The following is a 15,142-nucleotide window of genomic DNA, read 5'->3' on the forward strand; positions in this document are numbered from 1 at the left end:
AACTATAACGACACTGTAAAAATCAAAAGTCTCAAAACACTCTGAAAAGCACTGCACCTAAACTAAGATCTGGTGTTTCGGAGGGTGTTTGAAAATAAACCCACTGTAAATGTTGTAATGCACAGAATGCAAAGAATGTCTTTTTGTGTCTTTAAGCGTGCTGTGAAAACCCTTTTGGAGGGTTTCAGCACATGTAAAAGCAGCATCAAAACACCAAAACAATTTCTCACACAATCAATGGTTTAGAAATGCAAATAGTTTATAGCCTAAATATTGAAAATAAGGGGCTATGGAGATTTTTTTTGGGGGGGTGGAACTCGACCCCAAAATGTTCAATGCTTTATTTAAGACAGCTGAGAAACAGAAGGAGCAATAAGATGGTACATTTCATAGGAATTTTTCACACTCAACCACACTGACTGACTGACTCACTTGTGACTGACTGACTCATGTACAAATAATATTGAGTAGTTATTTATGATGCAAGGTCATTTGTAGATCAGCCAAGCTTGACTCACCTTTAACGTCGGATGCAACGTCAAACGCACCCTGTGAGAGGTCAGTCTGACGTCAATCAATCAAATGTATTCATAATGTACTTTTTACACCAGCAGTTGTCACAAAGTGCTTATACAGAATCTCAGCCGAAAACTCCAAAGAGCAAGGAATGCAGATGTTGAAGCACGGTGGCTAGGACAAACTCCCTAAAAAGGCAGGAACCTTGGAAGAAACTTAGAGAAGAACCAGACTCAGAGTGGTGGCCAGTCCCCAGTCCTCTTCTGGCTGTGCCGGGTGGAGATTGTAAGATTACATAGCCATTAAGGCCAGAAGTTCTTCAAGATGTTAAAATGTTCATAGATGACCAGCAGGGTCAAATAATAATCACAGTGGTTAGGTGGTTAGTGCAACAGGTCAGCACCTCAGGCGTAAATGTCAGTTGGCTTCATAGCCGAGCATTCAGAGGTTGAGAGGTTGAGAGAGAGGTTGAGAGAGAGGTTGAGAGGAGAGAGGAGAGAGAGAGAGAGAGAGAGAGAGAGAGAGAGAGAGAGAGAGAGAGAGAGAGAGGTAGAGAGAGGTAGAGAGAGGTTGAGAGAGAGGTTGAGAGAGAGGTTGAGAGAGGTACAGCAGGTCCATGGCAAAGTAGCACGTCAGGATTCAATAACCAAAAGCAGAACAGCGGAAACTGGATCAGCAGCACGAACAGGTGGACTGAGGCAAATTAATGTTCCTTTCATTTGATGACATTCTGAAAGATGTCTTTAATAATCACACCTTCCAGCACACATGGGATAGAAATTATGGAAATGTAATGTTCAGTCAATTTTAATGGGTAGTGCAAGTCAATAGCAGTCAGTGCCGTTTCAGGACAAGTTTGTTTTTTCATGAACATGGCCTTTTTTCTGTTACATTTTTCTAATTACATTTTTTCCCTTCCGTCATTGTGGGAAGTTGTATTTGTTAGGGCTACTATAGCCCTTGTAAGCTTCACAGTCGTTTTTGTTATTTCTTGTTTTGTTGGCGACATTTTAACAAATAAAATAAAATGTACGCTAAACTAGCTAGCTGCATTTGCTAGATAATAATCATGCAGTAAGTAAAAACTGAAAGTGAAAAAAATGATTACATCTCTCTCTGTATCTCTCTTCCTTCTCCTTCATTTTGGAAGAATTGAATTTGTTCAACTATTGTCTTTATCTTTGAGTCAACTACTTACCACATTTTATATGCTGCAGTGCTAGCTAGCTGTATATTTTGCTTTCAGGACTAGATTTATGCTCTGTCACAAATACTGGGAAAGTCTATGGAAGGGGGTGAGAACGGTTTACAGTACTGTAGGATACCACATCAAAGGGCAATTTTGAAACAAACAAAAAAACTGTATAACACACAGGCAAATACTGACTGGTTTTTCAATGGAATGTATTTCCCATTGAAAGCCATAACCACCATGACTAAATCCCTGTTTGTACCTGATGCTAACATGCGTCCTTTGTCCTGATCTTGTCCACATTCTAATTGTGCCTACATTTTCAGAAATGCATCTACACATGGTCATAAAATGTCTCTTATCTGTCCACTTGGTCCATATTGTGACCTGATTTCTTGATCTCTCCCTTGTATGCAAATTCTTTGAGAGATATTTTTTCAAACATAAATACAGTATTGATGGCCTGAGTCAATGGTGCCATCTGTTAATGATTTTAGAGGGCTGGATAATGATGATTTAAAAGGTTTTACCGGATACTTCCGGCGCCGACAGAGATGGCCACCTCGCTTCGCGTTCCTAGGAAACTATACAGTTTTCTGTTTTTTTACGTGTTATTTCTTACATGGGTACCCCAGGTCATCTTAGGTTTCATTACATACAGTCGGGAAGAACTGCTGAATATAAGAGCAACGTCAACTCACCATCAGTACGACCAGGAATATGACTTTCCCGAAGCGGATCCTGTGTTCTGCCTTCCACCCAGGACAACGGAATGGATCCCATTCTGCGACCCAAAACAAAGACCTCGTAAAAGAGGGAAATGTAGCGGTCTTCTGGTCAGGCTCCAGAGACGGGCACATCGTAGCATACTACTCACCCATGTCCAGTCTCTTGACAACAAGGTTGATGAAATCCGAGCAAGGGTAGCATTCCAGAGGGACATCAGAGACTGTAGCGTTCTTTGCTTCACAGAAACATGGCTCACTCGAGAGACGCTAATGGAATCGGTGCAGCCAGCTGGTTTCTTAACGCATCACGCCGACAGAAACAAACATCTTTCTGGTAAGAAGAGGGGCGGGGGCGTATGCCTTATGATTAACGAGACGTGGTGTGACCACAACAACATACAGGAACTCAAGTCCTTCTGTTCACCTGAATTAGAATTCCTCACAATCAAATGTCGTCTGCATTATCTACCAAGGGAATTCGCTTCGATTATAATCACAGCCGTATATAATTCCCCCCCAAGCAGACACATCGATGGTCCTGAATTAACTTTATTTGACTCTTTGCAAACTGGAAACCACATATCCTTAGGCTGCATTCATTGTAGCTGGGGATTTTAACAAGGCTAATCTGAAAATAAGACTCCCTAAATTGTATCAGCATATCGATTGCGCAACCAGGGCTGGTAAAACCTTGGATCATTGCTATTCTAACTTCCATGATGCATATAAGGCCCTCACCCGCCCTTCTTTCGGAAAAGCTCACCACGACTCCATTTTGTTGCTTCCTGCCTACAGAGAGAAACTAAAACAAGAAGCTCCCGTGCTCAGGTCTGTTCAACGCTGGTCCGACGAATCTTATTCCACGCTTCAAGACTGCTTCTTTGACTTGGATTGGGATATGTTCCGCATTGCGTCCAACAACAACATTAACGAATACGCTGTTTCGGTGAGCGAGTTCATTAGAAAGTGCATTGATGATGTCGTTCCCATACCAACGATTAAAACATTCCCAAACCAGAAACCGTGGATTGATGGCAGCATTCGCGTGAAACTGAAAGCACGAACCACTGCTTTTAACCAGTGAAAGGTGACCGGAAACATGATCGAATACAAACAGTGTAGCTATTCTCTCCGCAAGGCAATCAAACAAGCTAAGCGTCAGTATAGAGACAAAGTAGAGTCACAATTCAACGGCTCAGACACAAGAGGTATGTGGCAGGGTCTACAGTCAATCACGGATTACAAAAAGAAAACCAGCCCCGTCACGGACCAGGATGTCTTGCTCCCAGGCAGACTAAATAACTGTTTTACCCGCTTTGAGGACGATACAGTGCCACTGACACGGCCAGCTACCAAAACCTGCGGACTCTCCTTCACTGCAGCCGACGTGAGGAAAACATTTAAACGTGTTAACCCTCGCAAGGCTGCGGCCCAGACGGCATCCCCAGCCGCGTCCTCAGAGCATGCGCAGACCAGCTGGCTGGTGTGTTTACGGACATATTCAATCAATCATTATCCCAGTCTGCTGTTCCCATATGCTTCAAGAGGGCCACCATTGTCCCTGTTTCCAAGAAAGCTAAGGTAACTGAGCTAAACGACTACCGCCCCGTAGCACTCACTTCCGTCATCATGAAGTGCTTTGAGACTAGTCAAGGACCATATCACCTCCACCCTACCTGACACCCTAGACCCACTCCAATTTGCTTACCGTCCAAATAGGTCCACAGACGATGCAATCTCAACCACATTGCACACTACCCTAACCCATCTGGACAAGAGGAATACCTATGTGAGAATGCTGTTCATCGACTACAGCTCAGCATTTAACACCATAGTACCCTCCAAACTCGTCATCAAGTTCGAGACCCTGGGTCTCGACCCCGCCCTGTGCAACTGGGTACTGGACTTCCTGACAGGCCGCCCCCAGGTGGTGAGGGAAGGTAACAACATCTCCACCCCACTGATCCTCAACACTGGGGCCCCACAAGGGTGCGTTCTGAGCCCTTTCCTGTACTCCCTGTTCACCCATGACTGCGTGGCCATGCACGCCTCCAACTCAATCATCGAGTTCGCGGACGACACTACAGTGGTAGGCTTGATTACCAACAATGACGAGACGGCCTACAGGGAGGAGGTAAGGGCCCTCGGAGTGTGGTGTCAGGAAAATAACCTCACACTCAACGTCAACAAAACAAAGGAGATGATTGTGGACTTCAGGAAACAGCAGAGGGAGCACCCCCCTATCCACATCGATGGGACAGTAGTGGAGAGGATAGTAAATTTTAATTTCCTCGGCATACACATCACGGACAAACTGAATTGGTCCACCCACACAGACAGCGTCGTGAAGAAGGTGCAGCAGCGCCTCTTCAACCTCAGGAGGCTGAAGAAATTCGGCTTGTCACCAACAGCACTCACAAACTTCTACAGATGCACAATCGAGAGCATCCTGTCGGGCTGTATCACCGCCTGGTACGGCAACTGCTCCGCCCACAACCATAAGGCTCTCCAGAGGGTAGCATCAACGGGGGGAAACTACCTGCCCTCCAGGACACCTACACCACCCGATGTCACAGGAAGGCCATAAAGATCATCAAAGGACAACAACCACCCGAGCCACTGCCTGTTCACCCCACTATCATCCAGAAGGCGAGGTCAGTACAGGTGCATCAAAGCAGGGACCGAGAGACTGAAAAACAGCTTCTATCTCAAGGCCATCAGACTGTTAAACAGCCACCACTAACATTGAGTGGCTGCTAACACCACACTGACTCAACTCCAGCCACTTTAATAATGGGAATGGATGGAAATTGATGTAAAATATATCACTAGCCACTTTAAACAATGCTACTTAATATAATGTTTACATACCCTACATTACTCATCTCATATGTATATGTATATACTGTATCCTATATCATCTACTGCATCTTTATGTAATACTTGTGTCACTAGCCACTGTAAACTATGCCACTTTGTTTACCTACCCTACATTACTCATCGCATATGTATATACTGTACTCGATACCATCTACTGTATCTTGCCTATGCCGTTCTGTACCATTACTCATTCATATATCTTATGTACATATTCTTTATCCCTTTACACTTGTGTGTATAAGGTAGTAGTTTTGGAATTGTTAGGTTAGATTACTCGTTGGTTAATACTGCATTGTCGGAACTAGAAGCAAAAGCATTTCGCTACGCTCGCATTAACATCTGCTAAACATGTGTATATGACAAATACATTTGATTTGATTTGACTGTCAAGATCTGTCTGATCCAGACACAATGCTTGCCTGATTACCTCTGGAGGTGTTCAGAAAGATCAGATCACAATCAGATAAAAATGCATTATGTAATATGCATTAATAGTCTACACCTGTCTTAAAATGTGGGCACAATCAGAATGTGGACATTTTCAGGACAAAGGACGCATGTTAGCACCATGTTTTATGCTGCTAAAATGTCGTGCTGCTGCCATGTTTTGTTGCAACTATGTTGTTGTCATGTTGTGTTGCTACCATACTGTATGTCTTAGGTCTCTCTTTATGTAGTGTTGTGTTGTCTCTCTTGTGTTTAAAAAAAAAAGTTTTATCCCCAGTCCCCGCAGGAGGCTTTTTGCCTTTTGGTAAAGGCACATACCATGATAAAATCTCCCTATCCCTAAAATAGAATGTTAGGAACAATCCCATCCTATGTGTAAAATGCTACATTCCTGTGAAGAGGACACACATCTAATTCAACACTGGTCCCGGAATGATAACATTCCCATTGCGCATATTTGGTCGCGCATGCAGACATTCAGAGTTTCCTGCTCCTACCTTACCCCCGATCTGAAAAAAATTAGGGGAGAGGACAGGAAGAGAGGATTCCACACGCTCGGCTGTGGGGTGAACTGGGAAGTGCCTCCCCCCTCACCCCTCCTCTCCGTTGTCTCAATCTCGGTGGAATTTGTGTGGAATCCTGTAGTCTGGCAGTGTAGCCTTTGGGTGACCCTGACATTGACCACAACTCCTCCTGGTCAGCTCAGTTCAACTGTAAACATAACAGAACCTGGCCAGTGAGACCACTTTGAAAATGTCTTGTCAGTGGTGTGTACAATTCAAAATTAAAGACTTTTCAACATACCTGTATGGTATTTTAAATCTGTCAGCTGGACATGTGTATATAATTTGTGTGTGTGTGTGTGTGTACCAGTGAAGGCTGCTGAGATGGCTCATAAAAATGTATGGAACGCCACAAATGGAATGGCATAAACCATGTGTTTTATGTATTTGATACCATTCCACTGATTCCTCTCCAGCCATTACCACGAGCCCGTCCTCCCCAATTTATGTGCCACCAATCTCCTGTGTTGTGGATGTGTTTAGCTATACTTGTGGGGAGCCTAAACCGAAAAAAAGGGAGTTTAGGGTTAAGGTTAGAATTAGTGTCAGGGTTAGGGGTTAAAGGTTTGTTTTATAAGTTAGGGTTAAATTCGTTTTTCGGGTTAAGGATAGGTAAGGGTTAGGTTAAGGATATGATTTTATAATAACTTGTGTCCTCCCACAAGGTTAAATAAGTCTGTATGTGTGTGTGTGTACATGTGTGTGTGTACGCGCGCGTGTGTGTGTGTGTGTGTGTGTGTGTGTGTGTGTGTGTGTGTGTGTGTGTGTGTGTGTGGGTGTGTGTAGAAAAGACATCACCTGCCAATAGCACATAATTGGCAAGGTACTGATACTGTAACTCAGTTACTGTAACTCAGTTTTCTTTTAGTGGGGTAGACATATGGTAAAATAGCACATCCTTGTGTCAAGTCCGCTCCTCACCATCAATTATGGCCTTCAAGGTCCAAAGTTGTGGAAAGTTCCGATAGAAATATCTTATGTAGAACAAACATGCTTCTCTGACATTTAGAATAAAGAGTCATCATGTATCAACTGTAAGACAAATGTCATGACATTTCTATCTTCAATGTTCCACAACGCTGAAGCTCAGGTTTTCTTTTTCTATCTGATAGTTAATTGATCAACACATTTCACTGATTGCTGGGAAGTTCACTCACCTGCCGCCCACTAGGCCCTGAATTGATGATAGATCCAAAAGTAAAGATCTGAAAATACACATTTCATCTCAGACAAATGTACCTGTTGTCTCTTTCCTCTTAAGAATTCATGTTTTCTCTTGAGAGTGACGTTGTCTTAACCATAAATGTGAGAATCAACACTCGACAGCAATATTGTAGATCGGCCAAGGTCACTTTTCATGATATAAATTATTTATTTACATTACAGAAAAAAGACCCCACCAAGACAATGTAATAACTATTGGAAATAGACCCAGTAATACATAACCAAACAGAGCTGTACTGTAGTACCATAGATTCCTCTTAGTGACCTATACCACAGGTGCAAGGCATCACGTGTAGACCCCCTCCCGCCCCAACCCCCTATTGGTTCTACCCCTAAAAACAACCAACATTCCCCCACGAACATCAGATAGCCCACATCTATAGCCCCCCCCCCCCATTGTTTCCCCCCCACTCCCCATTGTTCTATTCCTCATGATCGGGGTCGGCGAGTTGGGGATTGCGCGACCTCCTAGATGCCGATCTAAGGTCAGTTTTGTCCCCCTCCCACCACCCACTCCCTTATAGTTAATTCAGGTTGGGATTGAAGGAAAGAAGGGTAAAGCTGATCCTAGATCTGTGTCTATGGTGCAATTTGGACCCAGAGCGGAGCGGGTCTTAGGGTTTCCCTGGGGAGGCTCACTCAGATGAGGCGGGTGGAGGCGCGCATGGTGTTCTCTGAGCTGTAGTGGGTGGCGTTCTGCTTCTGCCGATTGACCCTGTTGCTCCGCGGGCACTTCCTGTCCAGACAGGATGTGGAGTAGAGGACAGGAGAGGAGAGAGATAGATCAAGAGAGAGACAGAGAGACAGAGACAGAATGCTATGTAATTTGCCCTATGTTCAGTATCCCAGGCCTTGATGGTGAAACTCATCGTTATTTTTTTTGTCATTATAAAGAAATAGTTCTTATTTATTGAACCCCGGTTGGTTTAGTAGCTGGATTCCTCATATACTTGAAGATACACTAATTAAGCCAAGAAGGGCATTGGATTGCTTTAGAAATGCTTGTTATAAAAATAAGATAGCCTTCGTTGCCACCAAGTGGAGTGGTTAATGACATGCATGTCCATAGAGAGAAGTGAGAAGTCTAAATAAAAGCTGATCTGTCAACAATATATTACTACCAGATAGCACTTGTTCAATCCAAATACATAAATCAAGTGGAAGAAATTTGCTTAAGTTATTGAGTCTGTAAGAATCTAAAGGACAATGTTCCCTTTAACTGTAGTTAAAGGACTTCATTTTTTTTTTAACAAAAGATGACTTATAATGCATTGTATTTAGGGCTGTAAAACTAATACAAATTTTTAAAAATCCAATGAACTCGCAGGAGTTGCAAAAATATTGCTTAAAGTGAGCTGTAATTAAGATGTGTCATACAAGAAAAGAGAAATCCTGATGTCTTGATTTTGTCTAATGTAATGGTTAACAAAATTGGGTAAATTGAGAAAGAACACTTTATTTATCCTCAATGTCTATCTGTATATATTATGTATTTTGGATGTTTTTCTTCCACTAAAATTACAAAAGATTAACTTGAGTTTAATAATTAACAGCCCTAATTATATTGCAACTCCTGTTGATTTTTCTACTTCTTTGATACATATGAAATGGTTGGAGCTATTATGTACTTATTCAAAATATTCTGTACAAAACTTTGTCTATACACTTTGAACAAGAGGCTTTATAAATGAATGGTTATGTTATATATTCTTCCCGAAATACATAGATTGGTCTTCTACCTATTCTTTTGAATATGTTTATCAACTGTACACATAGTATTTTCAATAATAATAAATTATAATATATTAAATGATATTTCTGCATTTAGAATACGGGACAATTATGGGGGTGAGGGTGCTATAAATAAATCCAAATGTACTAAAGGTAGAGAGTCGTAAAATGTGTGTGTGTGTGTCCTTTGCTATAGAAGCGATGTGAATTTGTTTAAACTGCATTGAATTCAGAGGTTTACAGGGAAATAAATTAATGTAATTGAGCTACACAGACAGTCCGTATCTTTCTATCACACTTCTCTCTCTCTCTCATTCTCCGACTCGCCCTCTTCCTTTTCCATATCTCAGTCTCCTTTTCTCTGTCTCTCTCTTTCGGGCTCCATCTGTCTTACTCCCTCTAATTCTTTCACTCTCTTCTAATGTCTCCCTCATTAATTTTCTGTTTCTCATTTTTCTCTTTATCTATCATTGATCTTTCTCTTTCACTCTCTCCCCCCGTTCTCTCTCTTATTTCTACCTCTGTTTCTCCCTCTCTATTTGGAGGAGTTTCAACTTGGTGAAAGCTTTAAAAACTTTATTAAATGTCATGTTTTGCATAGGTCAGCCTAAGGGCAGAAGGCTGCTGACTGAGTGGCTGAGTGGCAGTGTGTGTGTGTGTGTGTGTGTGTGTGTGTGTGTGTGTGTGTGTGTGTGTGTGTGTGTGTGTGTGTGTGTGTGTGTGTGTGTGTGTGTGTGTGTGTGTGTGTGTGTGTGAGAGAGAGAGTGTGCACAGTGGGAGCAGAGTTCTTCTCCACCCTCCCTGTGGTGCGAGAGGTAAACAAGATGACCTTTCTGCATTCCCTCCACAGCACCTGAACGTAACCCCCTATGATTGCACTCCCTCTCATCATGACATCCCAATGTGGAAAATTGATCTCTGTTTGTGTATGTACTGTATACAGTCCTCTGTGGGAGTAGGTGGGCATGCATTTGTGTATAATGTAATGAGGTAATGTAATCTGTTTCCTGTCTCATGGATAGCAGTATGAATATTAGGATGCAGGATTGCTTTGGGCAAGTGTTTGTGTGTATGCACAGCATGTGAAAGTATATGCATAATGGTTGTGTAATGTAGTGGTTCTCAAACTCCTTTGGTTACTCAACCCCTAATCACCCCCTGTGGATGGCCAAGGTACCGTATGCGTGCTCACAGAAGTGTGTGTGCGTGTGTTTGCACAATGTGGTTGTGTATGTGTGCACATACATGTGTATGCGTGTGTATACTGTATGAGTGTGCATGTGTGTGTGTTTGTGTGTGTGTCCTACCTGGTAATACAGAGTACCACCACACAGATGATGGCCACCTGCAGAGCTCCGATGATGGAGGCGATGAGGACGTAGCGCAGCTTGCCAGAGCCGGGGACCACGTAGAGCACATTGAACTCCTTAGTGTCACAATGGGGCCCGCTGAAGCCTGAGTGACAGCTGACACACACACACACACACACACACACACACACACACACACACACACACACACACACACACACACACACACACACACACACACACACACACACACACACACACACACACACACACACACACACACACACACACACACACACACACACACACACACAGGTTGATGTTAGTTTGTGTACATGTATGTGTGTGTGTTTTGTGCATGCGTGCGTGTTGTGTGCAAGTTTGAGGTCACCATAGTTTACAGGCTAATGTGTTTCTGAGGTTACAGGTGTGTGTGTCTTTAGACTGTATGTGTTTGAAGTAACTGTAAACTCCTGTTTATACCTGCTGCTAACATGCATCCTCTGTCCTGATTGTGTTCACATCCTGATTGTGCCCACATTTTTAGACAAGTGTAGACGATCAAAAGAGACATTGTGATCTGATTGTGATCAGATCTTTCTGACCACCTCCGGAGGTAATCAGGCACACATTATGTACGGATATACAACAAGTGTAGATGGAGCTGGACAGTGAAACCATTGAAATCCTCATTATTCCGCCATCTAAAATCATTGACAGGTGGCACGATTGACTAATGACAAGAAATAAATATAATTTTTTTAAGAATATCGATCAAATTATTTGCATATAGGGAGGTACCAGGAAATCTGGTCACAATTTCGAACACAGTGGGCGGATGAGAGACACATTTGAATGCCACCTGTAGACGCATATCTGGTAATGTGGGCACAATCAGAATGTAGGCAAGATTAGGACCAAGGATCAAATTAGTGCCAGGTATAAACAAGGTTGTGTGTGTGTGTGTGTGTGTGTGTGTGTGTGTGTGTGTGTGTGTGTGTGTGTGTGTGTGTGTGTGTGTGTGTGTGTGTGTGTGTAGGAGTTATCTGGAGGACCACTGTCTCTGTGGGCCTGGTCTAAAAGCGGTACAATTTAAATCAGTCTATCCTTCTCTCTCTTTCTCTGGGGAGGTCATTACCTACCAACACCTGCATCACCCTGCTCTGCACACACACACACGCACGCACGCACGCACGCACGCACGCACGCACGCACGAGAGCATACAGGTCGCAGTGGTGGGTAGTATATGGGGCTTTGGTGACAAAACGGATGGCACTGTGAGTGTTGGAGGCTATTTTGTAAATGACATCGTCGAAGTCAAGGATCGGTAGGATAGTCCGTTTTACGAGGGTATGTTTGGCAGCATAAGTGAAGGAGGCTTTGTTACAAAATAGGAAGCTGATTCTAGATTTAATTTTGGATTGGAGATGCTTAATGTCAGTCTGGAAGGAGAGTTTACAGTCTAGCCAGACACCTAGGTATTTATAGTTGTCCACATATTCTAAGTCAGAAACATCCAGAGTAGTGATGCTAGTCGGGCGGGCAGGTGCAGGCAGCGATCGGTTGAAGAGCATGTATTTAGTTTTACTTGCATTTAAAAGCAGTTGGAGTCCAAGGAAGCAGTGTTGTATGGCGTTGAAGCTCATTTGGAGGTTTGTTAATGCAGTGTCCAAAAAAGGGCCAGGTGTATACAGAATGTTGTCGTCTGCGTAGGGGTGATCAAAGAATCACCTGCAGCTAGAGCGAATTCATTGATATATACAGGGAAAATAGTCAGCCCGAGAATTAAACCCTGTGGCAACCCAATAGAGACTGCCAGAGGTCCAGACAAACAGGACCTCTGATTTGAAACACTGAACTCTATCTGAGAAGTAGTTAGTGAACCAGGCGAGGTAGTCATTAGAGAAACCAAGGCTGTTGAGTCTGCTGATAGAATACGGCCAGGTCGAGGAAGACGGCTGCACAGTACTGTCTTTTATCGATGGCGGATTATTAAGCGCCTCAGATTAAGAGTGGTGATCTAGGATCAGGTCTCCCTCTGTCCACGTAATCCTATTCATTTGGATCTAAAAGGCAAAACTGATCCTAAATCAACATTCCCATTCATCAAAACACTACCGCCTCCATACAACAGAGGGTGCCAGAGACCTTCACCAATTTTCCCCATACAAGTTCACTATGACCACTATTCAGTATTCAGGGCCTGTAGGCTTGAAGAGCTACGGGTTTAGAGCCGTGTTGCTGTGAGGGGAGAGATGAGCAGAGGCTAAAGCCCTGTCACTGTGACCGCAGCACAACCCCACTGACCTCACAGGTTAATGGGCTTGGTCTGCCCACAGGCTTATTACTCAGCCAGAGAGCTCGAAGGGGCACAAGTGATCATGGGTGTGTGTGTGTGTGTGTGTGTGTGTGTGTGTGTGTGTGTGTGTGTGTGTGTGTGTGTGTGTGTGTGTGTGTGTGTGTGTGTGTGTGTGGGCGGGGGATTGAGGTTGTGTGTGTCAGTATGTGATGGTATGTGTCTTGTGTGTATGCGTGTGTCAGTATGGCTCTTTGTGTGTGTGTGTGTGTACCTGCAGGACGGCACAGACAGTATGTTGGGGTATTCACACTCTCCGTGGACACAGTAGTTCTTGTAGTGCTCGGGACAGGGAATATACAACCCTATGGCCACCTCTCCTCTCTGGTCCGGCTTCTCTTCTACACACACACACACATACACACACACATCACACACACACACACACACACACACACACACACACACACACACACACACACACACACACACACACACACACACACACACACACACACACACACACACATACACACACACATCACACACATTCACACACAAAGTACAGAGCACAGAAGCAGTGAATGCCAAGGGATAAAAAAAAAATGTATAGGATTGAAAGGGTAAAGGTGAGTCTCACTAATTTAGCATAATAGCGTAATTGCTGTCAATGACATTTATGAGCACTTATGCACTGTGTGCATTACTTTTTTCAAAAGTGCCATGTGGAATACACCCTAAGATGTCTAGTCCCGTCTGCTATTATTCACAGACCTGATACACACACACGTGCACCTACCTGAGTAGTCTTTCCTGGCATAGTGTCCGTCTCCGGCTTTGGTCCCTGTCATGATGTCACCTGAGAAGGTAGTCAGAGTAAGAGTGCTGATTAAGACCTCTTGCATACAAGGTCCAACCTTGTACAGTATGTCTATTCTTGATCTAACAGGGAAAACAGATCCTCAATCAGCACTATGAGTCATGCTAGAGACAAAATGACAGGCTAAAACACAAAAATGACCTTGAACCAGTAGCTAGGGTAGTAAAGTACTTCACTTCGTAGTTTCTTTCTAATTTCTTTCACCAATTCTCTCGTCTATGAGTGTGTCAAGTGTGGTTTACAATATTTAAAAAAAAATGATTATAATAATAACTCTATGAAACAAAACAAAAATAATTACTTAAAATGTTCTAACAATATGTAGAGCATATATTTAGAGTATTGAGTGTTATAGGATCATGATTTATCCTATTCAAATTATCCAAACCAAAGGTTAGAATGCTGGATAACTGTTATAAAACCTTCCATACAATATAATACCATTTTTATTGATTCATTTGAAAATATGTATTTCTTGCTGTCACAGAATTGCTGTGCTCCATTCAAACAAGAAGAAAAGTATAGATTCTTGGTGAATGGGTTGCTGTTATAAAAAACATAATGATGGTGTTTTGTTGACGTGGTTATGTTGTATTGCTTTGACCTGGATTGAATGTTGGTCAAATTAAAATGATAAAGGTCCCAATTCAATTGAGTTGCTGATAAAGTATTCAAGGACAAATATGGCTCCACGTCAAAATTCTGTGAGAGGAGTTTTTGACAGTTGTAAGGAGTTTGAAACTTCCAAAACAGCACAAATATTCAGAATTAACTGGCAGTGCGGGTCTTCCTGTATCTTCAATTGATTGAACTGGGTCCTAAATGACTAAATATGAACATAGAAAGAGGTGAAGGAATAATAATAATAAGAAAACATTGGATTAACATAGTGTTTTTCAAAATGACAGCGTGTGTGTGAAGAAGAAGAAGAAGAAGAAAGAGATATAGAAAAAAGTTGTGTATAACAGTAGCTATATCACCTTGGCAGTGGCCCAGGTATTTAACCTCGATCCTCTCCTGCTTCTGACAAGACGCCTCCTTCACCTGGCAGGGGTTGTCATAGGAACGGCCATCTGAAGCGCAAACCGGGTTGAAGCTGATGTGGGAGCAGTCAATGTTACACACGCACCTGCCACAAAAAAAATGATGGGACACATCAAATAAAGAAGACAGCGATGGAGAATTGTAGTTGTAATTATTCAGTGAATCGCTGTTGTTGAGTGTAGTAGTCTATTGTGTTAAAACATTTTTTACAGTAACTGTCAAGAGTTTGGACACACCAACCCATTCAAGGGTTTTTCTTGATTTTTTTACTATTTTATACATTGTAGAATAATAGTGAAGACATCAAAACTGTTAAATAACACATATGGA

At 42.7% G+C, this 15,142-nt stretch overlaps 1 protein-coding gene across 1 annotated transcript in view; it reads right to left on the minus strand.

Annotated features, from left to right (window-relative positions):
- Positions 1-7,934: 7,934 nt before the first annotated feature.
- LOC118367202 (tomoregulin-2-like) overlaps positions 7,935-15,142 on the minus strand; it is a 162,924-nt gene continuing 155,716 nt past the window's right edge. The window contains exons 6-10 of the mRNA XM_052493947.1: positions 14,749-14,897; positions 13,688-13,747; positions 13,163-13,289; positions 10,589-10,747; positions 7,935-8,286 (exon numbers count right to left, since the gene is read on the minus strand). Of these exons, the coding sequence (XP_052349907.1) occupies positions 8,190-8,286; positions 10,589-10,747; positions 13,163-13,289; positions 13,688-13,747; positions 14,749-14,897 (592 nt within the window). The 3' untranslated portion in view covers positions 7,935-8,189. The remainder of the gene's footprint in view (positions 8,287-10,588; positions 10,748-13,162; positions 13,290-13,687; positions 13,748-14,748; positions 14,898-15,142) is intronic.

Source organism: Oncorhynchus keta, chromosome 34 (genome assembly GCF_023373465.1).
Source record: "Oncorhynchus keta strain PuntledgeMale-10-30-2019 chromosome 34, Oket_V2, whole genome shotgun sequence".
NCBI classification, from domain to species: Eukaryota; Metazoa; Chordata; class Actinopteri; order Salmoniformes; family Salmonidae; genus Oncorhynchus; species Oncorhynchus keta.